Below are 27,708 nucleotides of genomic sequence, written 5' to 3'. Positions count from 1 at the left end.
CTCAGGACTGAGTTCACCTCGACTCGCTGCTCAGCACCCACCCACCCGGTAGTTGCCCTGACCCTCACCTTATTTTGCCTGTGGCTTGAAGGTCTTTAGGAGAAGTCCCCTGGTCTCCCCTTTCTTCTCCCTACCGGAGGACAGAGCGCGGGTCCGGCTTCCCACAAGAGCAGCTGGGCTCGCCTTTGGTCTCGCTGCTTGTGAAAACAGTCTGAGGAAAGCTTCATATATGGTTTCCTAAGTCTGCTTTCCCACAGAATCTGCAACTGCCTTCTCGCCCCGTTTTGATCTAATCAGTCCCAGGGGTCCGTCACTGCTTTGACACAGTAACCGTGAGGGAAAACTTTCAAAAAAGAAGAAATACTGCCATGAATGGGGGGTGGGTCTTCACCGCAGGGCTTGGCTGCTCAAACCATCCAGAATTCTCCTGCGTGGCCTTGGTGCCTTTACAGTGGGTCTTTGAAAAGGGGCCCAGGGCTCAGGGGAAAAAGTAACCTGACTGCATTGGTGAGAATCTGCATGTAACAGAGACAGCTTCTCCCAGGAATGGTCTCCAAACCAGGCTGAGAAGCAATCTGAGCCTGGATGTCCTGGAACCCAGCTCCTGGGCTCTCTCTCCTCCAGTACATCGTACTCACACAGTCAAGTGGGCACGAGATTCTCTGAAGTTGGGTGGTAGGTAGGAAAGGAACGGATATATAATTGTCGAGCCATGTGGCCCGCCCTGTGCAAGTGTGTACATACGTCTCATTTAATCGTCGCAACCTTTTGTGGTAACACGATTAGCTCCATTTTACAGGTGAGAAAACTGAGTCTTAAGGAGCTTAGCGGAGATCACATGGCTAGTTACGGCTGACTCAGGAATTTGAGTTGGTCTATCTTTCACTACACTGGTGGCTTTGCCCTTCCATGTAGCGTTTCTCGGGGTCGTCTTTCTCCTTAGTCCTGGCTGGCCCTAATGGTTCAAGGGGGTCAACCACCTCGCGTTATCATCAGCCTGTTCCCACTCTGGATCAGCGGGAAGATTTTCACTTGAGTGTGTCACCGAATGATGCCATTTGAAGCGCGGCTTCTGCTGATAAGCGTGGGACCATCTGCTTGGCACATCTCAAATATTCTCGGCAGTGGGAAAGCGGCTCTGATTTCTTCAGCAAAGGGAGGCTGCGGGCATCCTTGGAGGAGATGTTGGGACCGGAGACCCTGCAGGCTGGCGGGCCGGCGGTGCCGCGGGATGCGAAGGGGCTGCCTCCCCGCTGCCACCTCTGACCCTCCCTGAGCGCGTCGACCTAGTGAGTCTGCAGAGTTTTTCACTGTTCAGCCGTCCTTGACAATCAGAGTAAGATTTTCCCTCTTCAGAAAGCTATTCCCTGGGAACTCTTTCTGTGCTGGTTGTTTTCACGGTGTGTTCGATGTTTGGTGTGTGTTGGCAAAAAACTCGGTCTCCTCCTGCCTTCGTTTCGGAAAATTTGCTTCTCTGCTGGGTTAACTGTCTTCAAACACTGTTTTTCAACTTCGGGGTTGAAACTTCTGCGTTCGCTTTGTCTTTTTGACTCGTGATACCGGGGCAAGAATCTTAGGATCAGTTCGTGGATCTGCTGGTGGACTCGGAGGTGTTCAAGGTTATTTAACTAGATGCTGCGAATGGTAAAGGAGTCAGGTTTGAAAAGATGTTACCATAGTTGAGTCCTCTGGGGAAGTCACTGGGCTGGAAGCAGCGGGACAGGGCCAGAGGTGAGCCGGATGGATTTTTCTGTGCCTTTTCTCAGTGGCAGCAACATTAGTACTGGCTCCTGTTGCCTATAAAGCCAGATGTGCCGCCCATGGGTGGCAAGGTGTCTGTTAAGAGGGCTCTCCTGCTCAGTCTTGATGTTTGATGTGAATATCTTGACAATATTTCCCAGGCAGGGTTGGGGGGGGGGCAGTGTAAATCGGTGGGGGAAAGTATAGAATGTTGTTCAATTGCTCTGCAGACAGCAATCAGAAGGAGATAATGAGCCTGCCTCTGGAGTAGGGTTTCTCAACCTCGGGACCAGTGACATTTGGGGCCAGATAATTCTCTATAGTGGGGCTGTTTTGTGCATTATAGGCTGTTCGGCAGCATCCCTGGCCTCCACCCACTAGATGTCAATAGCCCCTTCCTTTCAGGTGTGACAACCAAAATCCCCAGACGTGCCAAATATCCCCTAGGGGCCAAAATCAGCCTCCCTTCCCCTTTTTGAGACCAGTGCTCTGAGCTGATGCTGCTGTACCCTTGGAAAGGCAGCGAGAAGTTTCCGCTTCTGCACGCAGATGACTCACATGTTAGGAAGCTGGGAACGAGGCGTGGAACACCGGGACAGGCGTCCTGGCCCTGCGCCTTCCCAGCAGGCCCCTACCTGCCTCGGAAATTCCATCTCACAGGTGGGCTTCCGTTTGTCCAGGCCACTGCACACATGCAGAGGGAAGGGTTTGTCCTTTTCTCCCGAGCTGCACACCTGGGTGGTCCAGCCCAGGGTCCGGGCTCTCTTTTGGGCAGCCTAGGAACAGGACAAGGCTTCAGATGGCCCACCCAGGAACGCTAGTTTTGTTGGCTTCTCTTCTCTTTTCTTTTCTTTCCTTTCCTCCTCCTTCCTTTCTTTCTTCCTCCTTCCTTCCTTTCTCCTTCTTTCCTTCCTTCCTCCCTCCTCCTTTCCTCTTTCCTGCTTCCTTCCTTCTTCCTCCTTTCCTCTTTCCTGCTTCCTTCCTTCCTGCTTCCTTCCTTCTTCCCTCCCTTCCTTCCTTCATTCCTTTCTTCTAAGACTGAGAACCCAGGACCGGGGGAGGACTGCGGCCAACTGAATGAGAACATGGCCGGGGCTGTCTGCTTCTTCGCTCTCCAGAGAAGACTTCAGCGAGCACAGCCTTACAGCTCTGGAAGCTCTGCCTGTACCTCAGTAAAGCTGAACACCCACAACTCTCTCTTTCTTTGATTCTCCTTGCTTTTTGGTCAGCCCCATCGTCCATCAGCTCCTCTCACTTTCATTGAGAGGTAAATACAGGGGGCAATTTCAAGTTGACCTGCCAGGACTCAGGCTCTGCAAAGCCCACCTCCTTGAACATCTGTGGAGACCCCCTGCTGGTGTTCCCCACTTGCCCACTCTTTAGCTCAGGTTGGCACTTCCAAGAGACTGGTATTGGCAAAGTGTTTTTCAATCTCTGGCTTTTCTTACACCCCAGCCTTCCTGAAATACATTAAACTGCCAACTGTGTGAAGGAGCTGAGGTTTAGAGGGGCTAAGCTGCTTTGCTGAGGACTCGCATCTCGTGGTCAGTTTGATTGAAAGCATGACTCAGAGGCAAAGCAGCCTTAGCCACAGGCCGAATAGGCAGTCACCTCTGCAATGAGATTTGAACAATGTCAAACCTCTCTTCTCAAAATCTCTCTGTCTTTTTTGTTGTTGTTGCTAAGGAAGATTTGCCCCGAGCTAACATCTGTTGCCAATCTTCCTCTTTTTTTTTTTGCTTAGGAAGATTTGCCCTGAGCTAACACCTGTGCCAATCTTCCTCTATTTTGTATGTGGGTCACCGCCACAGCATGGCTGACGAGTGGTGTAGGTCCATGCCTGGGATCCAAACTCGCAAATCCAGGCTGCCAAAGTGGTGCGTGCAGAACTTAACACCATGGGGCCGGCCCCTCAAATATCTCTTTTGCATGCAGATGCCATACTGCCTACAATTCTTTTGATTTTTGTGGGAAGGTGGTGAGTGTCAAGTGTACCCTCCACTATAGTCAGCCTGGCTGGCCAGGGCTGGTGCGAGGCATTGGAGCCTGAGGAGGGAAGGAGCACCCACGTGGGGGCAGCCCAGCTGAGGGCTGGTGGTGGTGACATGGCAGGGCAAGGAGGGTGCCTGCCCTCTGCGAGGAGCGGGGCGGAGGGGACCTGGTACCTGGTTCAGAGCTTCTGCTGGGTGAGGAGTGTGTCCCAGGGCAGGGGAAAGGGGCAGTGATGGCCTCTCACAAGGCAAAAGACCCCAGCAAAGTGAGGAGGGCCTCTGTGCAGGGGCGAGGACAGGCATGGTGGACCAGAACATTGTTTATCTACAGGTGGATTGATCAAATAAGCAAATATATCACAGATAATGGGAGCCAGGTGTCTTACCATGAGAGAAGAGAATTACAAATACAGAGAGGAAGAAAACTAAACTGAACTCAGTGGTGTTGAATCAAAATTGGAAATGTTGGTGTGAATTATTGGTATTCAATATATACAGAAAGATATAGAAGTATAGATGTCAGTGTATGTATGTATGACTGTGCATGTGTATTCATACACAGATATTCCTCAGCTCTGCCCACTGAGAGGGCCTGGGAGCAGTGACACCCCAGTGGCAAGGGGTACCCCCATCACCCAGATCTTGGCTTCTAAATACCCTTCTCTACTTAAAGGAACCAGGGCTCCTTGGGGAGATGGTTGATTCTAGTGACTGGTGCAGGGAACATACAAGATGAGTAGCACCTGGGAAAATATCCAGTTGTTTGCCTGGAGAGGCTGGGAGTCCGGGAGGGAGCATGGAACAGCAGGGAAGGCCTGATTTCTGCTTCGGATCAGCTGAGGCTGCTGTGCCGCCATATGAGGCCCAGCTGGAGATATCAGGGCTGTTGGTTAGGGGTCTGATGTTCTGGGAGATGTCTGAGTTAGAGCCATGGGTCTGGATTTCATGTCCGTGTGGTCAGAGTTGAAATGAGGGGTTGGGTGAGGCCACTCAGGGAGAGTCTGTAGACTGAGAAGGGAGGAGGGCCAGGAATGGAGCCCTGAGGCCCAAAGGGCAGTGTAAGAAGAGATCCAGGAAAGGAGACAGAGAAGAAACTGCAGGAAGGCAGGGGGAGAGCCAAGGGAAGAAAGCACGTCTAGGCCATGGTGTCATCTCAGAGACCCCAGCAAGGAGACACGGAGCAGGACGCCATAGCACACTTTGTATGTGGTATGTGGGGAGATGAGAACAGGATCACATCTTACTCCCTTTCAGAGGACTTGTCCAAAAGCATGATGCTGATGAGTGGACCAACTCGCTTTAATTATGTTTCAATAGGAGTGTTTGCTGATAGTGGTGATGTCTATGGCTCACTCCATTTTACAGAAGAAAGTGGGATCAGAAGAAACTGATAAAACAATTCGTCCCTGTTGGTTTTTATTGTTGTTAGGGGTTTGGCCCTAGGTAGATGGGGCCTTCATAAGTCAAAATCCACTCTCTAATAAATAATATCCACCCTTTAATAAACAAAAAGCCCATCCTTTGAGGCTTTTAATAAAAATCATTACTGACAATCAAGTTGATTGTGGTGATCACTTCTGGTGACATTAAGGCCATTGTTAAATGTCCCAAAAGTTGTACTAGCCACATATCTGGGTGAGTGGACTTCACACGTAAATGAACTGTTAACAAAGGACTTATATGAGGGGTAGAAATAGTGCCCACTTGGACCTCATTAATCTAAGCTCTGACTCTGGCTTTGCTGCTAACTAAGTATCTTGGGCTCATCACGGATCAGCTTCCTCATTTGTAAAATAAAGGGTGGTTTGTGTTATCTGCATGATTCCTTCCACTTCTGAGCCTCAATGATCCACAGAGGACAGGCAGACTTGTGACAGTAAGGAAAGGTTTTTGAGAAAAGTCCAAGCGGCATCCCCTTACATCTTCTTTCACATACCCCAGTTTCTGGGCGAAAAGAATTTGTAGCATATATGACAAAATTGTTACATTTATGAAGAACTCTTGCAACTCAATAAAAGAAATGGGGAAAGAACGTGAAAACACAATCCATCAAAGAAGAAATACAAGTGACTGTTAATATGAAAGAATATCCAAACTCATGAGCAATCAAATAAATGCAAATTAAAACAAAGTACTTTTTAATCACCTATCAAATTTGGGAAAGTTTAAAAATGGAGTTGTCACAGGGGAAAAAAAGCATATATATGCTGTGAAAAAAAAGCATTCGTGTACTGTTGATGTCAGCATAAGTGGTACAGTTTTTTGGGAAGATTTTGTTAATATGCTTTAAAATCTTGAAAAATATTTATACCCTTTGATCCAGCAATTCCACTTATAGAAATATGTCCTAGGGAACTAATTAAAGATGCGCATAAAATTTGCATCCAAGAAAGTTCATTACAGTGCTTTATTTAAAAAAAAAATAATGGTAGAAAATCAAAAGCAACCAGTATGTCCAAGGTTGGAGGATTATTAAAAATAAATTATGGTCCGGGGCCAGCCCAGTGGCACAGTGGTTAAGTGCACACAGTGTGCTTCGGCAGCCTGGGGTTTGCTGGTTCGGATCCCGGGTGCAGACATGGCTGTGGTAGGTGTCCCACATATAAAGTAGAGGAAGATGGGCATGGATGTTAGCTCAGGGCCAGTCTTCCTCAAAAAAAAAAAAAAAATTATGGTCCATCCAAAGAGTGCTTATTAAAGTCATGTGATTTTTTACAAAACTTTTTTTTGGTGAGCTAGCATCAGGGCCCACCTTCCTCTAATTTGTATATGGGATGCTGCCACAGTGTGGCTTGATGAGCCATACATATGTCCCTGCCCAGGATCCAAACCTGTGAACCCAGGGCCACTGAAGAACAGCACACGAACTTAACCACTGTGCCACCGGGCTGGCCCCTAAAGTCACGTTTTTTTTTTGTTTTTCCGCTTTTTCTCCCAAAACCCCCAGTACATAGTTGTATATTTTAGTTGTGGATCCTTCTATTTGTGGCATGTGGGACGCCACCTCAGCATGGCCTGACGAGGGGTGCCATGTCTGTGCCCAGGATTCGAACCGGTGAAACCCTGCACCACCGAAGCGAGGTGTGGGAACTTAGCCACTCAGCCATGGGGCTGGCCCCTAAAGTCATGTTTTTAAAGTGTATGCTGACAGAGAAAACATTTACAATATGATACTGAGTGAAAAAAAGCAGGATACCAAAGCAGATTATAAAACGCAATTTCAATTTTAAAAAAGAGCGTGTGTGAGACATGGAAAAAAAGGCTAAAAGGAAATATCCCCAAAATGTTAAGTCAGGTTAATTTTGAGTAGTGGTTTTTATGTGTGACTTTTTCCCACTGAATTTTCCAAATTTTCTACAATGAACACATCTTGTTCTGTAATTAGAAAAAAAGGCCTTGAAAAGGATTTAAAATCTCCCCACTTTGTGTCACGATGACACAGACTGTAAAATGAGCCAGTTGGGGTGAGCGAGCATCTTTTCGGGGGACGAGCCCTTATGCACAGCAGGGCCACTTCATCTGTATGCGGGGCGAGTTCCCATCGCAGCGGCATCTGAACGCGGAGAGCACACAGTGACCCTGGTCCTACATTGGCAAAGTCATAATTAGAAATTAAACAAGTCTTTGGGGGAAAAAACAATTCTCTATAATATCAGGGAATATGATGCCTTCAGCTCCTTACGTAGGAAGGCTTAGAGGCAGCCTAGATTGGAAACATGTTAACAGAAGGGCTATAAAAGGTAAGGTCTTAAAAATAGGATCAGGCCTCAGGGCAGAATGGGAAGCGCTCAGGAGGGCGAAACCAGAAGCTCCCAGCTGCACAGCTTCCTCAAATTAGCTATGAATGTGTGCATCTCTCAGTCGCTCCAGCTTCCATTTAGTGGGCTATAAAACGAGAGGGTTTGGTTAGACCAGTGGTTTCCAGACCTTTTAAGTGGGAGGCTGGCTCAGCTTTGAGTTAGAAGTCAGGGCACCTGGATCCCTGCCCTGGCCGGCTCTGCCATCAGGATCCACGTGGGCATTCAGGGCCTGACGCCCTGCAGGGTCCAGGGAGCACCAGACGTGGTGAAGGGTGAGTGGTGGGGCTCTGTGTAGTGATGTGACACAGTGGCTCTGAACTTGGCCTGCTTATTAATCCTTAGTTTATCCCCCGAGAAAGTGGGGGCAATGTCTTCCTTCTCAGCCTCCCAAGGTGATGGAAGGATCCAAGGCCACTGTGAAGGGAAGGTGCTTTGGATCCTAAAGTCCCACACAGTGGCATGCACATGCTCCAACACACTGCTTTCTCCCTGGGGATTCTGGGGAAGAAGAGGGCAGACAGGGTGGGAAGATGCTTCTGCGATGCTGCCAGGAGCGCTTCCCAATAACGATGCCGGCACCCACTCGACTTTTTGTACTCCGTTCCCAACTGAGATTCCCCCTGCCGCCTGCTGTTACCAACCACAGTGGGGGCACAGAGGACTGTTAGGATGAGTTCTCCTTCCACCCTGGACAGTCACCGCCAGGTAACACGCGCATGCAATTGCTGTGTAAAAACAGAGCTGTATAAAAGAGATGGTATGCGTGTCTGGACAGAGAGCCCACAGTGCTAGAACGGGGTTGACAGGGAGACAAGTCGCTCACTGTGGTTAATCCTGCTTCCCCTTGTCTCCACTGCTTTCTGAGAACCCAACTATGTGCTGAGCCAAAACAGAATTATTCTGAGCCAGACTGTTTTGTCAGCTAGCAGCAATTACCCTTCTAGTCTCCTTACCCTCCCAACCTCATATATCATTGTCACCCACCGACCGAGAGGACTCATATACAAAATGACCAAGGAGCCTGGGTGTGGGGGTGGTGAGCGTGTAGGACCAGCTGTGTTCAAGGCTCTTCTTGCCATTGGCTCTGTCACTGGAGGAGCTGAAAGCCAGTCTGGTCTGGTAAGACTGGGAATGCGGTTTTTAGCAATGTGTTTGTTTAAATGAAACCCCACTAGAACAAAGCAGTTTGGAGAGTTGTTAATTTTTAACGAGAATTAGTCTGAATGGGAATTTTATTTACCGTATCGTGATCAAAATCTGCCTCCTATGCGATTTATGAGTTCCGCGCTAACCTTTGAGAACTATTTTCATTAACTGTGATGGCTTGAAGTAGTGGTTTTCTTTCGTGGGTAACCAGAGTGCCGTCTCAGGTCCGTTGTGACGGGCTTTGTTCTTCTAAATAATTCAATGAGTATTTATTGACTGCCTACAAGTGCTGGAGATTCAGACATGAACATGAATAAGATAAATTCCTGTCTTCGAGGAGTTTGCAGATTAGTGGGGGAGATATAATTTTAACTCTATAAGAAGGAATGTGATGGCTATGGAGATAACTAAAGAAGAACACCAGAGTGGGTGGACGGAGTATTGGAAAAGGAAGGGATGGCAGTGTGAGAGGCTGGGAAGGATGGATTGGTGCAGGGAACAAGGAGAACAGGAGATGAGGAGCCTCATCCCAAGAGTCTAGGCAACAGACATGGAAATAGAAGAGGAGCCTGCGGTCTAGGTGGCTTCTCCATTTGAAATTTACATTCAGGCAAAAGCAGAGTAATGAATAATATTCTAAAGATCTCATATGTGTGTGTTACTCTTTATTTTATGAAGTCCTGCTTATTAAAAAATGTAGGCCCTCAGGAACAGGGAATTCACAGACGAGAGCATCTGGAATCTGCCCAATGCCTGTCTCCCGATGCTTCATTCTCAATGGGCCACAAGCCGATTTCTTTGTTCTCCCACTCTCTCTATCACTGCCCCTCCTGTTCCTGATCTCAGTCATTAGTAGTTTATCTACACAGCCTCATCAGGTGGAAACCTCAGTCCACTGACTCCTCCCTCTTCCTTCTCCTTCTTGGGGCCTGAGGTCTGACCAGTCTTCTCTGAAATGCCTCTGGAATCCGTGCTCTCCTTTGGCCATTATCCTAGTTATTATTCCTCACCAGGACTATTTCAACAGCCCCCTACCAGCTTCTTTGCTCCATCCATTGTTCCCTTTCATCCAGCCTGTAGACTTCAACCAGGATAACGTTTCCAAAACACAGTTCAAGTCACATCCCAGCCCTGTGTGAAAAGCTTTAGTGGCTCCAGAGTGCAAATGGCAGTGCTTTGCAAACCGTGACCCAGGCCCCATCGGCATCAGAATCCCCTGGGCTATGAAAATTCAGATTCCAGGGCTTTCTGAAACTGTGGGGCCCTGGAATCTGCCTTTGGAATAAGCGACCCCAGGTAATGTTTAAGCACTAACGTTGGATGAGCACAGCCTGTAGAATAAGTGTGACATTTAAGGGCGTAATGTAACCTGGTGTTCATGCTGAATTCAGTCCAGCCCTTCATTTCTTTGCAAAGTCCTTCCTCCACCCAAGGTCCACCAGGCTCCTCAAACCCCACCGTGAACGTCCCGTGCCCTCCTGCCTCCATGCCTCTGTTCATCTGTTCTCTTTTCTTAAAATACTTTTCTTCCTCTCCTCAGCTAACAAACTCCTACTGACCCTTCAATGCCCAGCCCTGTAAAGCCTTCCTCGAAACCCTGAGACATCGTTTCCTGCTGTGTGCTATTCTGACTCGCGGTCAAGGTCTCCTTTATTCCATTTCCCATACTGAATTAGATTTAGTTCTCTCTTTCGCCCTGTGCAGAGAACTGGGTCTTATTTATTTCCTTAACCGTTAGCACGGTGCTGAAACCTAACGTTTGTTGGAAAATGGAAAGATGATCTATCTTCAGAAAGTGAACTTGGTTACTCGGTTTAACTTTAAAAGGAAAATACAATTTGATCTTGTGTGTTGAAACATCCCCCCCAACTGATTTTTATGAGGAGTACATGAGAGTTCTCTTGTGCACAATGAGAAGCTGAAAGCTGAAGGATGTTGTGGTTCAAGGATGTGGGCCGGGTCAGAAAGATGCTGTTGTCAATTTTCTTAAAAATTCTGATTAGGTCCTGATTTTACATTTCTGGTCTTTGATTTAGGTTTGTTATTAAAAGATGAAGACATCTGACTTCCTCGTAGAAGGGATTTTGGTTTTCTCATGGCTCTCAACCTGAGCCATCCAATATGGTGGCTGCTGCCCACATGGGGCTAGTAAGCACGGGAATGTGCTGGTCTGAAGGGAGAGGAACAGTAAGAGGAAAACTTGAGGTGAAAAAAAGAACGTAAAATAGCTCACAATATTTTTATATTGATTACATGTTGAAATGATATTTTGAACACATTGGGTTAAATAAAATATGTTATTAAAGTTCATTTCTGCTGTTTCTTTTTACTTTTCTATGTGTGGCTATTAGAAAACCTTAAATCATACCTGTGGCAAACATTATATTTCTATTGGACTGTACCAATCTAGTCGCCTCTTACCCTCTACCTTTTTGTACTCCAGATTATTCTTTTTTCTTCTTCTTTCCCTAAAACACCACCACCACCACCAGCGACAAGAAAAACCCAACTCGGAAGCACATGCCACCAAATTATGTCAACTACCACCCTCCTCGCTCTGACTATCTACAGACCCGTGGGTCGCTTTCTCTAATTCCTTGAAGATTTTGGCCCCTGGATCACAGTCAGTTTTTTCCAATGCTATTCCTCTACTCCAACACTATCTCCCAGCGATTTCAATGTCCATATAGATATTTCAATGTCCATATAGGGAACTCTTCCAGTGCCCTGGCTCCAGGTCCTTCTCCCCTCACATGACCTGTCCTTCACTCCCCCTCAGCCGCTCATTCCCATGGTCATGCTCTACACTTGTCAATACCAATAACCCCAAAACCACACCGCCACCATCCCACTTCCAAGCATCTCGTTCTCCAGCCCCAACCTCCCATTTGCCGATTCTCTACCTCTAGTACTGGGACCTCAGCAGTTCTTGGACACCACTGAGATCTACAATAGATGGCTCCTATCCCCTGCTCACTGTCCATCACCTCCCGCAAGACCTCACTTTTCTCCTAACCCCGTTGAATTCTGCAGTCCATCATCACAACCATTCCCTTCCATGTGGTCCAGTTCCTTTGCCCCCGACTCTACGTTGCACCAGGCTGGTAAAACCCCAACTCTGGTTAAATCCAGCTCTCCTCTTTCTCCTTGCTCACGTATGGACAGCTGACCCAGGGCTGGAGAAAAGCCCACATCGTGCTGGATTGTCTCTCTAAATTCATGAGCACCAGCCTAGACTTGCGCAAAGGTTGGCCTGGCCGTCCTGCTCTTTGCGTATTTCCCTAGTCCTTTCCCTCTTTCACTTGATTATTTCACAACTTGCCCTCTCTCCTTACACCCTCAACCTCTCCTCACTGCTAAGCTGATGACCTTGCTCCTTACTTTTCTGGAAAAAGAGATAGTGTATGTTCAGAAGGGAACTTCTAATTCTTTTTTTTTTTTTTTTAGGGGATTTATTTTATTTTATTTTTTAAAATTTTTTTTATTGTTTTCCTTTTTCTCCCCAAAGCCCCCCGTACATCGTTGTATGTTCTTAGTTGTGGGTCCTTCTAGTTGTGGCATGTGGGACGCTGCCTCAGCATGGCTTGATGGGCAGCGCCATGTCCACGCCCGGGATTCGAACCGACGGAACACTGGGCCACCTGCAGTGAGGCTCACAGACTTAACCACTCGGCCACGGGGTCAGCCCCGAACTTCTAACTTCTAATACTCCTGCTATCACTCTACCCACCTGGCTGCATCTTTAACCAGATCCTCTGCTCCTACATAACACCAGCAACTCCCCTGAGCTCTAGACCCCTACGCTTAGGGATGATCAGTTGTTTCCTCTCTACTGGATAATTCTTTTTAGCTTATCAACTCCCCTTTAGCCCCACAGCCCTCTCCAGTTACTGCTCCATTTCTGCTTGAATTTACTTTCAAGATCCTCAAGAAGGTTGTCCATACTCACTGTCTTCACCCATCCTCTCTGGAATTCACTTTGATTAATCGGGTTTTCATTTTCTCCACTCTACCAAAACTGCTCTCATCGAGGTCAGCAATGACTCTCCCGTAATGGTCAGTTTCCACGGCTCATCTGACTTGAACTGGCTGCGATGTTAGCACAGTTGATCACACTCCCTTCTCCTCGAAACACCTTCTCTGCTTCCTGGGTACCACTCTCCCTTAGTTGTCTCAGATGCTTCTTTCTCTTCATCTCCCCACCCTCGAAACTTTGAAATGCCCCAAGACTCCGTCCTTGGACCCCTTCTCCTCTTGACTACCCATATTTCATAGGTGATCTCGTTTGACCTCATGATTTTAAATTCCACCTGTTTGCATACCACATCCACATTTACACTCCCAGCCTACATCCGTCCCTTCACCTGCTGACACCCTACTAGACGTCTCCATTTGGCTGTCACTTAGGCTTCTCAAACTCCGTATATCCCTTTCTAACCTGCTCCACCTGTGCCTTGTCCATTCAGCAAATGGCTAAAAACAGATCCTCTCTTTGTACAATAGCATATGTCTCATCCATCAGCAAATCATGGGTGGACTCAGCCTCTTGAGCCCACCCTTGCCTTACTGCCTCCACCACCACAGTCGGTCCATGATGTGGTTCATGCTTTACTTTTCTCTCTGGCGCTTGTTATGGTCTGACACCTATTTCTTTGTTGTTGTTGTCATTGTCATTGGTTATTGACTGCCTCCTCCATGGCGTATAAATGCTAAGAGGTTGGTGCTTTGTCCGTTTCATCTATTGCTGTATCCCAACGCCTAGAATAGTGCCTGGTGTGGAGCTGGCTCTGATTAAATATTTGATGAGGGATTTGGGGGCACATGGCTGTCTTACCTACAAACTTACAACAAAGGCTGGTCTCTAGAGTAGATCTGTGGTCGGCCATGCCATGGTATTGTGAATTCTGGTTCTTGTGTTGGGCTCCTGGGGGTATTGGGGTCTATATCTTCTGTCTAATTGTGAAATGAAAGGAGAATTTTCCCCCGTGAAAATAATATCCAGTATCTCCTCAGAGCAGCTGAGGGAAGTATTAGTGGGAACAGTGGAGGCAAGGACCTCTGTGGGCTCCTGGATCACGCCACTGGGGAGGTAACTACCCTTTCCACCAGCCCGCCTGCTAGTCCAGGTTTCAGGCACAGCTGTACTGAGTAAAAACTCAGAGCCTGGCCGGTGCCGGCGATCTGCTGGCTCAATCCTAGAAATGTCTAACATCATCAGAGACATTCGAGCTGCACAAAATATCACATCGGCATATTGTGGTGCTTCAGATGAGCTTGTGAGGAAAAGGCAGGTATCTACTAATAAAATATTGTTTTGCGGTCGGGCCAGTGGGACAGCAGATATGTTCGCACATTCAGCTTTGGCAGCCCGGGGTTCGCTGGTTCGGATCCCGGGTGTGGACATGGCACTGCTTGGCATGCCATGCTGTAGTAGGCATCCCACATATAAAGTAGAGGAAGATGGGCATGGATGTTAGCTCAGGGCCAGTCTTCCTCAGCAAAAAGAGGAGGATTGGCAGCAGATGTTAGCTCAGGGCTAATCTTCCTCAAAAAAAAAAAAAAATACATGTATATATTGTTTTGGTCAACTTCCTAGAGGTTAATAATTTTTTGCACATGTTGGGGCCCTGGTCTGCAAGGACGAAGATCAAAAAGCAAAAAACAGGGCCAGCCCCAGTGACCTAGTGGTTAAGATCGATGTGCTCCCCTTCAGCAGCCCAGGTTCGGTTCCCAGGCACAGATCTACACCACTCTTGGCCATGCTGGGGTGGCAGCTCACATGAAAAAATAAGAAGATTGGCAGGGTGAATCTTCCTCAGCAAAACAAAAACAAAAACAATCAACAAACCTCCCACCCCGAAAAGTAAAAAACAGTATTTTACCACCACACATAAACACAACGTCTGAAAAAAAAGTGAAGGACAATTTAGCGTTCAGACGAGGGCGATGACCTCTGCCAGCTGCCTCCTTTTTCCTTTCTGCAGAGGCGGATGTGGCATATATATATTTGCTACATAACAGGAAGAGGGTGGGAGCTGGGCATGTATTTATTTTGCAGTTTGTAATGTGTAAGAGTTTCTGAGAATCTTTGCTTTGCAGTCTCAAACGTTTAGCACTTTTTTTGGGTTTCAGGTTAGCGCTTTGCTCAGTGTCTGTCAATAGTGTTTTCCTGCCTAGTCTGGTCTACGGTATGTGGATGTATAAACACATCTTATGGAGACTCACCATCTGGTACGGAGTCCTGGTTTGCACGGCACAGCTAGTCTGAGTAGGTGCCCAGCTTTGTCACAGATATTGAGACGACGTGAAACAAAGGTCTTCTAATTGTTCACACTTTCAAAAATATTGGTACACTATTGAACATAATTTTGCTAGCTACTCTCTCTCATTTACCCATCGCTTATGGCACTTTATGCATTGAAAAATGAGGGGCCGGCCCGGTGGCGTAGCAGTTAAGTTTGCGTGTTCTTCTTTGGCGGCCTGGGGTTCACAAGTTCGGATCCCGGGCATGGGACATGCACACTGCTCATCAAGCCATGCTGTGGCAGGCGTCCCACATATAAAGCAGAGGAAGATGGGCACTGATGTTAGCTCAGGGACAATCTTCTTTTTCTTCAAAAAAATGACAACATTGCCCAAACATCTATTTTGTCATCACATTTTAATGCGATTAACCTGGTTTTCAGGCCAGGAGATGAAGGCACAGAAGATGAAATGATTTTCAAAACCCCATTCTGAAAGCTTGGGCCACACCAGTAACGGACACCAGGAATTCAGACCCACTTACTTTTCCGGATCCCTTTTGGCGCTGAAACATAAGCAAATAATAATACAGAATTAGGGGCACTAAGGGATGTGCAAGTTATTAAGTCAGTTCTCTTTTCTGCTGAAATGTCTAATTTTATCATCATTAAAAAGAGAATTGTACAGTCTATTTAACATTTTTTTGTATAACATGAAGGTTATGATCCATCATGGACATGCTCCCTTTTCTTCCAATTCATCCATTTTCATGTTTTTTTTTAAACTTATTTACAGAAAATTCCCTGAAGAACCCCAGCTTGAGGCCTCCTCATGGATCAGTCAAACGCGACATCATTTGTGGAGGAGTCTACGAACACCTCAACTAGTAGGAACACCTCCGTCGGGGACCTGCGTCGGGAGATTCCCATCGTGCACTGGGTGATTATGAGCATCTCCCCAGTGGGCTTCGTTGAAAATGGAATTCTCCTCTGGTTCCTCTGCTTCCGGATGAGAAGAAACCCCTTCACAGTCTACATCACCCATTTGTCTATCGCGGACATCTCATTACTCTTCTGTATTTTTATTCTGTCTGTCGACTATGCTTTAGATTATGAGCTCTCTTCCGGCTATTACTACACGATTGTCACATTATCAGTGACATTTCTGTTTGGCTACAACACGGGTCTCTATCTGCTGACGGCCATTAGTGTGGAGAGGTGCCTGTCCGTCCTGTACCCCATCTGGTACCGATGTCATCGCCCCAAGCACCAGTCGGCCTTCGTCTGTGCCCTCCTGTGGGCGCTTTCTTGCTTAGTGACCACCATGGAATATGTCATGTGCATTGACAGTGAAGGCCAGAGACACTCCCGAAGTGACTGCAGGGCGGTGATTATCTTTATAGCCATTCTGAGCTTCTTGGTCTTCACTCCGCTCATGGTGGTTTCCAGCACCATCCTCGTAGTTAAGATCCGAAAGAACACGTGGACGTCCCATTCCTCGAAGCTGTTCATGGTCATCATGGTCACCATCATCATCTTCCTCATTTTCGCCATGCCCATGAGACTGCTTTACCTGCTGTACTATGAGTATTGGTCCACGTTCGGGAACTTGCACAACATTTCTCTCCTCTTCTCCACAATCAACAGCAGTGCCAACCCTTTTATTTACTTCTTTGTGGGCAGCAGTAAGAAGAAGCGATTCAAGGAGTCCTTAAAAGTGGTTCTGACCAGGGCTTTCAAAGACGAAATGCAACCCAGGCGCCAGGAGGACAATGGTAATACCGCCACAGTTGAGACTGTGATCTGAGGACGGTGGGGCGACATGGTGGACAAAAATTGTGGGACGCAGATAGTTTGTGGTTTGTGCTTGAAAGACAACTTAAGTATCCCCTAAACACGATTCAGAAGGACACCCACCCTATATGCATGAGACACTAATCAATGACGAGGTTGTATTGTATCTTTTGGAAACGCCTGAATACGTGTCGGACCTCCGTCATTTCCGTACCTATCAAAAAAATTCTTTCTTTTCCTCCTCTGATTTTCCGGCAGCATTTTCCCATGAACTATAAAAATTACCCCGGCAGGAAGGTTTAAGGCTGTGTACAGGAAAGGGTAACAAAAGTATTTACTGGGACTTGAGCAGGCAGAGAAACGTAGCGGGAAGAACATGGGTTTGGGAATCAGGCTGACTGTCGTTTGCTGCCCTTGTGACCTCAGGCAAATGGTTTACCCTCTTGGAGCCTCATTTCCTCACTTATAATATGGTGACAGTCCCAGTCCATCCCTCCTGGGTTTGTTGTGAAGATGAAATGGGAAGTTAAGAGATGCAAAGCGCCTGGCGCATGTCAGTGTTCAATAAACGTCGGTCTCTCTTCACTCCTTTAAGCAGAAGAAGAAATACATATTTTTGTTTTATAAAGCATACACACACACACACACACACACACACAGCTCTGTCACGTACAAAGAGTGTCATATGCTTTTAAGGGTGGAATGTAAATTTATGAAGGTCTTCTTTCTACCCGCAGCATGAAAGCTTTTCATGGCACGTCACCTCTATGGAAAACATCTGCAGGTGTTATGGCGTCCACCCAGCTGTGTGTAGAGCATTATTTCAGGTTGTGAAGAGAGACCACCAGTAAGCAGGTTCCCCCGGCTTCCTTCCCTCTGTGGGAATGCTTGATGCAATGAAAGTCTCTTTTGAAATCCTTTGCTTGATATACATTTTCATGAATGGAATTTAATTTGCAAGTTCATGAGAGTGATCGTGCTTCTGGAACCTCTTCCCCCGCCCCCATGATGTGATGGGTTATTTATAGCCACCAAGTTCTCACCTGCAGCCAGGGGAGTTTCTGGACCTCTGGGCCTCCTCTCCTCCTGAGCATTTCTTTGTGTCATTCCTGGAAGGAGGCTCAGTGGCATGGCTAGTGAGAGCGTGACCACATCTCAGAGGCAATCTGGATGTTTCTCCCCAGACAGACCTTTGCAGGACTTTCTGAGCCTCTTAGCGCTCTGCTGCTCACCTGCCGTGACTTGTGTCCACATCTTTGAACAGCACGTCCTGGGTTTTAGCTGGGAAACCCATCATGGCCCACAGACTACATTACTATGTTTAGTTTCCCTCTGCCCCTTCTGGACACCCCATAAAAATGGCAATGCTTCCTGTGGCACTATGGGGAGTAAAATGTTCTCACCCACAAATGAGCCCATTAGTGTTTATTTTAAGTGTCTCTGAAGGGTCAGAGGAACCGTGATGAAATGGTTCTCTGTTGTCGCCTGTTTCCTCTCCATCCTCCTCCTTTCAAAAGAAACAATCGCCTGCAGCCCGGAGGGCAGCTTCGCTGGGGGAGTGAGCGAGTGTCTCCCGCCCAGCCAAACTCGGATGCAGGCGGCTTTTTGGTGGGTGATGACATCTGATTCAGAAACAAGGCAGCTTGCTTTCAGGAGCCCAGATGGGTGTGGAGCAATGACATTTAGAACGATCTTGTTTTTGCTTGAAAACAGAGCATCATCATTGGGAAAGAACAGAATACGGAGATCAGAACGTCTCTCCTCTGTTTACCGTCAACTCCCCCGGTGCCTCGCTGGCCTCCGGGTTAGTGAAAGAGGGATCAACCTCATCTCGTCTCAAAGGGATCTTGGTCTTGAAGAGGTTCTGAAAGACTCTTAGACTCCTTCACCCAAGGAAAATATGGTGAACTAATGGGAAGGCCCCAGTTATTACCTTTCTGCAGATAAAGTGGGGAAATCGAATGTGGTAATGAATAGAGAAATTCTCCTGACCTCGTAAAGAGTCATGCCTTGCAGCGAGGTAGCATTCAACGTGACAGTATTGTCGGGACAAATTCTTCTCTTTATTCACCTAATCCCATCCCCCAAAGTGAAATATAAGGTTAAAACGAAAATAGGAAGATTTAAGTAAATAGGCAAATAGGCAGAGTAGACTTGATGATTGATACCCACTGGGCATTTCGACAATTTGCCTAAGTCATTCCAGGTTAGGAGGTGCCATTTCTGAGAATTCCCTGGGCATGGGGACGAGTTTGTTCCAGTATAAGACCTGTCCTTGACGAAGGGGGAGGATTTGTAGTATTCATGCCACAAATGTTCATGGGTGGCCTTTTCTGCCAAACTCCGTGATGTGAACAAGGCCCAGATGAGCGAGTGGAAGCCCCTGTGGTCTAGAGTGGGAGAGGGAGACGTACACAGCCATCTACGGCTCCAAGCTGCACACACATCAATGTCACTAGAGTGTTCTAAACAAAGTGGTGTGGGAGCCAACAGAAAGGCGAAATCTCATCTTTTGTAGTAAAAAAGGATGTTTCATGCAGGTGCCCTTTGGGTTGCCTGAAGGCAGGTAGAATTTCAAAAGACTAAGGAGGGAGGGGACTCAGGCAGAGGGCAGGCACCAGTGAAGGCAAGGACACACAGTGCAGGAGAAGCAAGTCCAGTTTCTCTCACGTCTGCAGATTGGCTGGCGAAGTGGTCCCTGGAGACTCGTGTGGTCCAGCTCGTCAACCCCCTCCTCTCTCTTGTTGCTGTTATCTTTGGCTTTCTGGCACCACACTCTTCAAGTTTCTTGGAATATGGCCCTCAGGCCTCCTCTCCGCAACCACTCTCACCATCATCCAGCCATGCCACGTGTGGCCATTCTAATTTCTTATCTCCACAAGTCCCCCACTGCCCTCCATCTCTGTATCATCTCAAGTGACCCTCAGCTCCTCTCCGCTCTGAACCTTATTGCAACTCAACCCAATCTACTTCTGAAGACTGAAATCCCGCAGTCCAACCCTCGGACCAGGCTGTCCTGTCTTTTACATCATGCGCTTTCTTACTCCCACTGGCCCTGGGTTTCTACGCCACTGAGACCTCTTGCCTGACCATTGAGTTTGTAGGGTGTCAAGTCCCCTCAGCGTCTTCTCTGTCCCTGTGCAAGCAGAGCCCTAGTGTCCCTGGTCTGGTCACCTGCTCTGTGCTGTCCTTACTCTCTCATCTAGCTCTTTGGCCCCTGTTGCCTCCTCCCCCAACCAGGCTGCTGAGCAGCGCAGAGAACTCCCACGGTGGTCAGATCAGGGCTTCTGCACAGTCGTGGTCCTGACAGACTGGTGCCCCCTCATGGCCCAGTGAACCTCATCCTCCATCCTATGGACAGTTCTTCCAAACTCCCTTTGTCTCCTCCAACTCCCTCCCTGGTACCTTTTCCCTCACTGTTCCTCTGTCCTCACTACCTTGCTTCTTAGACCCCTGAACAAAACTAAACCATTAGGAACAGCTCTGAGATCCCCCCGCCATCTCGGATGACCTCATCCACACCGCTCCTTTCCTGCTTTTCTCCTGCCTGAGGATTTTCCTCCTCTTCCAAATTTCCTGTCCACTGGCTTCCCAGACAATAATCTTACTCCTGTATTAGCAACCAAAGTCGCGGGGTTTTATAAAGTGAAAAACTAAGTCCTTACAGCGATCTACAAGGTTCTCCGTGATCGGGCCCCTGTCTGCCTCTCGGCCCCTCTGACTCTCCAGGCTTAGCACGGCTCCCTCCTCCAGCCACAACCTCTGCCTCACAATTCTGTGAAAATGCCAAATACACGCCTACTCCTGATGTTTCTTCTACCTGGACGGCTTCCCTCCGGGACTCTGCTCACCTCCCCTCTTCCCTCAGGCTTCTGGGCAGATGTCACTGCAATGGGAAGCTCTCTCTGTCCCCCCAACACACTCAGTCACCACCCTCCTCTCCTCCCCTCCCTGCTTGGCTCAGTTTCTCTGCAGCGCTCGTCGCCATTACCATGTTGCATATCCATCTGCTTGTTGGTCCCTTCTGGAGGATGGCTCCTGGAGGCTGGGGCCTCTCCTGTGTCAGGGCTGCGGCCCCAGCACCTGGAAGAGCAGGGGCTCCTTGTTTGCTGTGGTGGTGGAACCACCACTCCCGTCTCTGGGAGATTTCTCTTCCACACGTACACAGGCTCAGATGTTCCCATCTTAATACAGTCGAAAAGTGAAAGACACAGGCTGGCCCAGTGGCTGAGTGGTTAAGTTTGAGCACTCTGCTTCAGTGGCCCAGGATTTCACCAGTTCAAATCCTGGGTGTGAACATGGCACCATTCATCAAGCCATGCTGAGGCGGCGTCCCACATACCAGAACTAGAAGGACCCACAACTAAAAATACACAACTATGTACCAGGGGGCGTTGGGAGAAAAAGGAAAAATAAAAAATCTTAAAAAAAAGTGAAAGACCTTCCCCACAGTACTGTTCAGCTCCGAGCCCTTCTCTCCCTCCCGTCACAGACAACCTTCTGGAAAGGCTCTCCCACTCTCACTGTCCACTATGATTCACCCTCCACACCTGGCTGGCTGTCTTGCGACCTTATCACCACTTTGAGGTTGGCCCAGCTAGGAACATGAGTGACTTCCACATTGCCATGTCTGATGGGCTTTCCACCTATATCTTTTGGGGTATTTGACATGGCTGACCATACTCTTCTTGAAAATATCTCTTTTCTTGACTTCTAGTTAGTCACTTTTCCCTCTGGATTTCATTTTTAATCCCATTCTACCTATTCGGAGTCTTTTCATCTCTTCCAGCGCTCTTCCCTGCTCTTCCATTAAATGACCGTGTTTTCCATGATGCAGTGCCTGGGCCTCTGCTCTCTCCTGCACACTCTCCCTGGGCATCCTGATCCATAATCGCTTACAAATTAACGACCCTCAAATCTACATTGACTGACAGAACTCTCTGCTCGGCTCCAGCCCTGTATATCCAACCACCTAAAAGGCATTTGGACCTGATGCCCCGCCAACACTTCAAATGCAGCCTGTCCAGTTCCCCACCATTCCTCCTATAGTCCTTTCTCAGTGGATGACACTATTAGTCACCTGTCACCCAAGGGATGCTGTTCCCTTGACATAGATTGCCTTTCTTTCTTTTTCATCTAGCAAACTCCATTTATCCATCTACATCCAGCTCAGGCATCAGCCACTCAAGAGCATCTTCCTGGACCCTGCGTTCCTGGAGGACCGTTTCACACCTTCTCTTTCCCAGTCTTTCAATATCTCTTTCCCATCCTCACTCTCAGCTGATGGCTTGCTTCCCTTTTCACAAGAATAGAGGCAACCAGAAGAATCTTCCACACCTTACATCTTCGTGTGTACTGATCTAGCTGCATCTCTCTGCACGTGGGCTTCTCCCCTCCTCCTTCTGGGGGAGCCCGCTGTGCTCCTGGCTAAGGTGAACCCCACGTCCACGCACAGCTCCCTCCTCCTACTGCCTGCTCAAGGCCATGGCTCCAGCAATTCTGCCCGCTTTGTCCTACATCATCAGTTTCAGTCCAGGCCAACAGAGGACAGATTTTCAGGAAGCAGGATGGGGGACGGTTGGTGAACTGCCTCACTGGCCTGAGGGGGACCTCATGGCCCCTACCACACGTGCCAGTTGTTTCTCTGTAGACGACACTGCGCGCTGATAACAAGAGGAGAGCCCAGCAGTCTACCTGACCCCTCCCCTTCCCTGGGCCCCATGTGGACTGACTCGAACTAGTTAGTTTCCTTTATGAGGTTCTGTAAAGAACATCTGTCAGATGCATTATGGGATTCCTACAATTTCACCACTAGTGAAATAATTCCTTTAGGTTAAATTTTGACTTTTCACTTAACCCCTTGTTCAATTACCAACCACCTCTGGGGATAGTTTACCGAGGGATAACATACCAAGTTGTACATAACCCGTCCTGTGCTTTTCCTCACAGAGAGGAGCATTCCAAGACTGGACACCCAGGCACGAAGGCTGCTGAATCAAGGGACGGGGAGCGGGTGGCTGGGGTGTGGAAAGGAGGAGGCAGGGCCACAAAGTACTAGATCACTTGGTGCCACACACAAGAAGCTTCCTTTCTTTTTCTTCCACGTTTGACTCCCTAACATTGCAAGGTTGTATGGGGGATAAAAATCCCCCAAACAAGAAAACATTAATTACCAAATAGATCACTTATAAAACTGGTCCCACCACGTCTCCCTCTCTGCTTAGCACTAAGTTCTCTTTTCCTGTCTCACCAACATTTTTGTGGGTCACTCTTGCAACGTTTGAAAGTCAGTGCAAACACAATGCAAACTGACAGCAAATTTCAACTGGCAACCTTGCAAAATATTCTAGGTTCCGTGAAGTTGGTAAGAGAGGTGTTGAACTACTGAAATAACACTCCAAACTATTGACAAAAGAGCACTGGGCAGAGTTAGGCCAGTTAGTGGTTGAATCAGAGGAAAATCAACAAGGATGGCGATGAGACAAGAGCTTCCAAGAAAAGGAGTTTTCATGTCAAATGTGTGAGGAACGCTCTTGAGAAAACTGATGAAGTCTACAGGCATTTTCCCCAAAATTATCTATTTTTTGATATCCAAAAAGTTAATGGTGAAATAAAGGATATCATGTCATGGTATTGTACAATTTTGACAAAAAAATTATGCCAAAAATTAACTCATTTCTGTGACTTAAAACAACAAGGTATTGTCACTTCTCAAGGTTCTGTGGGATGATTGAGCTCAGCTGGGGGTTTCTCATTTGGGGTCTTTTGCAATCACAGTCAGATGTTGGCTGACACCACAATGATCTGAAGGCTGGACTGGGCGGGGCACCAAGATGGCGGACTCACGTGGTTGATTGACCAGCAACTGTGGGCTCAGCTGGAGAGGTGTCCAGAGCGCCTCCTCACGGCCTCTTGATGTGGCTAGAGTTTCTTACAACATGGCAGCTGTGCCCTGAGAGGAACCCTCCTGACAATGAGCTTTTCTGAGAGGCCCAAAACCAACTCTTGATTTCCTATTGTTTAAAAGAGTTAGCATGCTGTCAAAATTGCAATAAGTTTTGATAAAGGCAAAATAAAAGAATTTTTTCATAATTTTAATTTCACCTTTCAAAATAATATACTAAGCTTTTTTTTTCAAGATTTACTATGAAATTTTGGTCCTCATTTTAAGATTCCCTTTTAATGAACTTTTACTAAAACTAGTCATCCTTGGACAACGAGTTTCTCTTGCACTAATTATTATTTTTAAATGTGTACATAGTGTTAACACAAAGGATTAAGCTGCCAAAGCAGATTCAACGTGAATCATAGATCTTACCCAACAGAAAACCAATGATTCAAGTAATATAGGCAAGTACAGGCACCAATGGAACATTCTTTTCTGGAGGATCCCAAAACTGAGATGCAGTTCCCAAAATGCCCCCTTCTCCTCAATGAGAACATATTTTAGTTTCAGATCAACCGACGAATTTTGAGCAACGTCGACAGGGTCTCGATGTAGACATTGCCCTTGAAGGAAGGTATTTAGTTTTGGGGCCCTTACATTTTGTATTCTGTTAGTTACACAGATCGAAATTGTGTACATGACTATTCCTGCTTCTCCAATCTTCTGTGCCCCATAAGTCTAAAAATTCCAAATTTAGTTACATTACCAATCTTGACAGATCAGGTATATCCCGCTGAAAATAGGACTAGTTCCCTGAGTGGAACATTTTTACAAGGCAGTCTGATTGACGTTAGCATCTTTGCAAGGAGTTCTGGTTGAGGTCATTCACTCCCCAGGGTGCTCCCTGTAGAGAAGGAGTGAGTTACAGGCAAACACTCCCTTTCGAAAACCTCCGCCCATGCCTGACTGTACGTGCTTGAGGCAGAGACCTCATCTTTCCAGAAGGAGAGCAGTGGGAAGGATACTGCACTTAGGACTAAAAGCCTGACTCTCTACTTACTAGCTGTGCAAGAGTCAAGTGTTAATCTCTCTGACCCTTATTTGTCTACGTAAATGATGACTTAGTTGGAGTTCCCCCCAAAGCAGATCTTGAGGCAAGGATTTGGTGCAAGTAATTTATATAGGAGGAGGGGGGAATTCAGATAGGAAAGGGAAGATGCCAAAATAGGACGAACATAGGGGCCCAGGGCAGTGGGGATCCTCTGAGAGACTCATGTAACCCGCCTCTGAACTGCCCTCCTGGAGGAACGAAGGCGGCACTGAGCCACCACCTCCTGGCTCATAGGTGAAGGTCACTCTTAGAGTGACGCCCTCCAGCTCTTCTGGGTGTGCCCTGTGCTCAGGTGCAGCACAGCCCATGGTGAGCACACCTTGAGGCAGAGTGGGTCAGGGAGCTGTGGGCAGGTGCAGGGCGTGCCTGCAGGTGACCTCAAGGTGGCCTCGGGGCTGACTGACAGCATCCACTCTCTGGGAATAAAAATAACCTGCCTCCCAAAGTAGCTGTGCCAAGTAAGTGAGATCAAGGATGTGAAACTCTGTAAACTAGGAGACACCAATCAAAAGTTAGCTATTCCTTGAGGCCATCATGCTAAGCGAAATAAGCCAGGCACAAAAGGACAAATACTGTATGATTCTGCTTACATGACGTTCCTAGAGTGGTCAAGTTCATAGAGACAGAAAGTGGAAGGGTGGTTGCCAAGGGCTGAAGGGAGGGGGAAATTGGGAGCTAGTGCTTCGCAGGTACAGAGTTTCAGTTTGGGAAGATGAAAAATTTCTGGCGGTAGATGGTGGTGAGGGGTGCACAGCAATGTGAATGTGCTTAATGCCACTGAACCGTACACTTAAAAATGGTTAAAGTGGGGGGGCTGGCCCCGTGGCCGAGTGGTTAAGTTCACGCGCTCCGCTGCAGGCGGCCCAGTGTTTCGTTGGTTCGAATCCTGGGCGCGGACATGGCACTGCTCGTCAGACCACACTGAGGCAGCGTCCCACATGCCACAACTAGAAGGACCCACAACAAAGAATATACAACTATGTACTGGGGGGGCTTTGGGGAGGAAAAGGAAAAAAATAAAATCTTAAAAAAAACAAATGGTTAAAGTGGTAAATTTTATGTTATATATATATTTAACCGCAATAAAAACAATTAGTTCTGGGGCTGGCCCTGTGGTCGAGTGGTTAAGTCCACACGCTCCACTTTGGCGGCCCAGGGTTTCACTGGTTTGGATCCTGGGCACAGACCTAGCACCGCTCATCAGGCTATGCTGAGGCCGCATCCCACATAGCAGAACTAGAAGGACCTACAACTAGAATATACAACTATGTACTGGGGGACTTTGGGGAGAAGAAGAAGAAAAAAAAAGATTGGCAACAGATGTTAGCTCAGGGCCAATCTTAAGGAAAAAAACATTAGTTCTTAGTCTTTCAAGACCCTAGCCATGCTTCTCAGCATGCTTGACAGCATCTGGCCCAGTGATGGGCACCAAGCCAACAGTGTTGATGACAAAGAATGAAGACAAACTTCCTCTGTCGCTCTGGGGGATGTGGAGCTGACACTCTCTCCAGGGAGAGCCCAAAGACAGGAGGGCAATGAAATAACACATCCCAGAATCTGTATTTTCGAATGAGTGTAATCTCCTCGAAAGCTGCCCCACACAGTCTCAATGAAGCCACTGCAGGGGGCCAGAAGGTAACCATTTTCAGCTTTTCGGGCCATCTAGTCTGTATTGCAATGACTCGACTCTGCTGTTTCTGTGTGAAAGCAGCTGTAGAAATATGTAAATGAACGAGCACGGGTGTGTTCCAATAAAGCTTTATTTACAGACACTAAAAATTAAATCTCATGTAATTTTCACGTTGTAAAAATTGTCCATTGTTTTTCCTCAAACGTTAAAAAATGTGAAAAGTTATTCTTAGCTTGTAGCTGCACAAAAACAAGCAGGGGCTAGCTTTGGTGGCAGCTACTTTGCCACCCCTGGCCTAGAGTATTTTGGGAATCCTTCTTCTGGAATTGCCTTCCATGTGGCCACAACACATCCACTTACAGTCCTGACCTCTGCAGTGACAAATCTTCATTGTTTCCTAGGGATCTGACTTTGCAAAAGGAGCAGCAGACGTCCTAACTCAAATCTGATGGAGGAGACTTGTGGAAAGCTGAGGAATTCTGTTTTTGGCAAATCCTAAGGTGACACTAGAAAAAGAGAGAGAGATTTTCTGTGGTAGCTAACTTGTCTATAAATATAATTCCAGTTCTATGCTCTCGGGGACCGTTTTATTCAATCATACCAAACTATATTCTGTGCATTCAGAGGGAATTATTGGAGTTGCTCAGAGACCGGGAACGAAATGTTCATGCATAAGAATTCTTGTTGGGGGGCTGGCCCCATGACTGAGTGGTTAAGTTCAAGCGCTCCGCTGCAGGCGGCCCAGTGTTTCGTTGGTTTGAATCCTGGGTGTGGACAGGGCACTGCTCATCAGGCCGCGCTGAGGCAGCGTCCCACATGCCACAACTAGAAGGACCCACAACGAAGAATATACAATTATGTGCTGGGGGGCTTTGGGGAGAAAAAGGAAAAAATAAAATCTTAAAAAAAAAAATAAGAGAGAATACATAAAAAAAAAAGAATTCTTCTTGGGTTTTTAGAAGGATAAAGATCTCACATATGGCTTTTGGGTACAGCACAAATAAACTCTAATTGCTAACACATTAAAAACCAGAACATTCCTAATATTGGATCGATTAGCACTTGCAAGCTTTGTACCATCACCATCCTAAATAACGAACATAACCCTTGTTCCGAGTTGTGGGATAAATATTTCAGGATGCTATTAACGCAAATGTCATTATCACACTGACTTACTGATGTATGCTTTTGAGCAAAGCGTACCCTTCAGAATGGTTTACTCTTAGGCAAACGTCGAAAGCCAAAAACGTTCCTTAAAACACATAAAACAAAATAACGGCACAACGAAACATCGTTAAAAATCCTTCGGCCTCATCAGCTTTGGTTGAGTACGCTTGAATGTTTATGGGAAATCAAAGTGAGCTGGAG

The 27,708-nt window shown here is 47.2% G+C and overlaps 1 protein-coding gene across 3 annotated transcripts; it reads left to right on the top strand.

Annotated features, from left to right (window-relative positions):
- Nucleotides 1-1,110: 1,110 nt before the first annotated feature.
- On the top strand, nucleotides 1,111-25,748 carry MAS1 (MAS1 proto-oncogene, G protein-coupled receptor). 3 transcript variants are annotated; one of them, XM_070602688.1, is made up of 2 exons: nucleotides 1,111-1,336; nucleotides 15,716-17,307. In XM_070602688.1, the coding sequence occupies exon 2, from the start codon at nucleotides 15,752-15,754 to the stop codon at nucleotides 16,724-16,726; it is 975 nt and encodes a 324-aa protein (XP_070458789.1). In that variant the 5' UTR covers nucleotides 1,111-1,336; nucleotides 15,716-15,751; the 3' UTR covers nucleotides 16,727-17,307. The 3 variants fall into 3 exon arrangements, with proteins under 3 accessions (XP_070458789.1, XP_070458790.1, XP_070458791.1); XM_070602689.1 differs by having other exon boundaries at nucleotides 1,141-1,289; nucleotides 15,716-25,748; XM_070602690.1 differs by lacking the exon at nucleotides 1,111-1,336 and adding an exon at nucleotides 7,650-7,803 and having other exon boundaries at nucleotides 15,716-17,320.
- Nucleotides 25,749-27,708: the final 1,960 nt, after the last annotated feature.

This window comes from Equus przewalskii, chromosome 32 (genome assembly GCF_037783145.1).
Source record: "Equus przewalskii isolate Varuska chromosome 32, EquPr2, whole genome shotgun sequence".
Lineage (NCBI taxonomy): Eukaryota > Metazoa > Chordata > Mammalia > Perissodactyla > Equidae > Equus > Equus przewalskii.
This window is presented reverse-complemented; position numbering and strand designations above follow the sequence as displayed.

Coding starts and splice junctions, on each gene's coding strand:
- MAS1 (XM_070602689.1), top strand. CDS start 15,752: ATGGATCAGTCAAACGCGACATCATTTGTGGAGGAGTCTACGAACACC.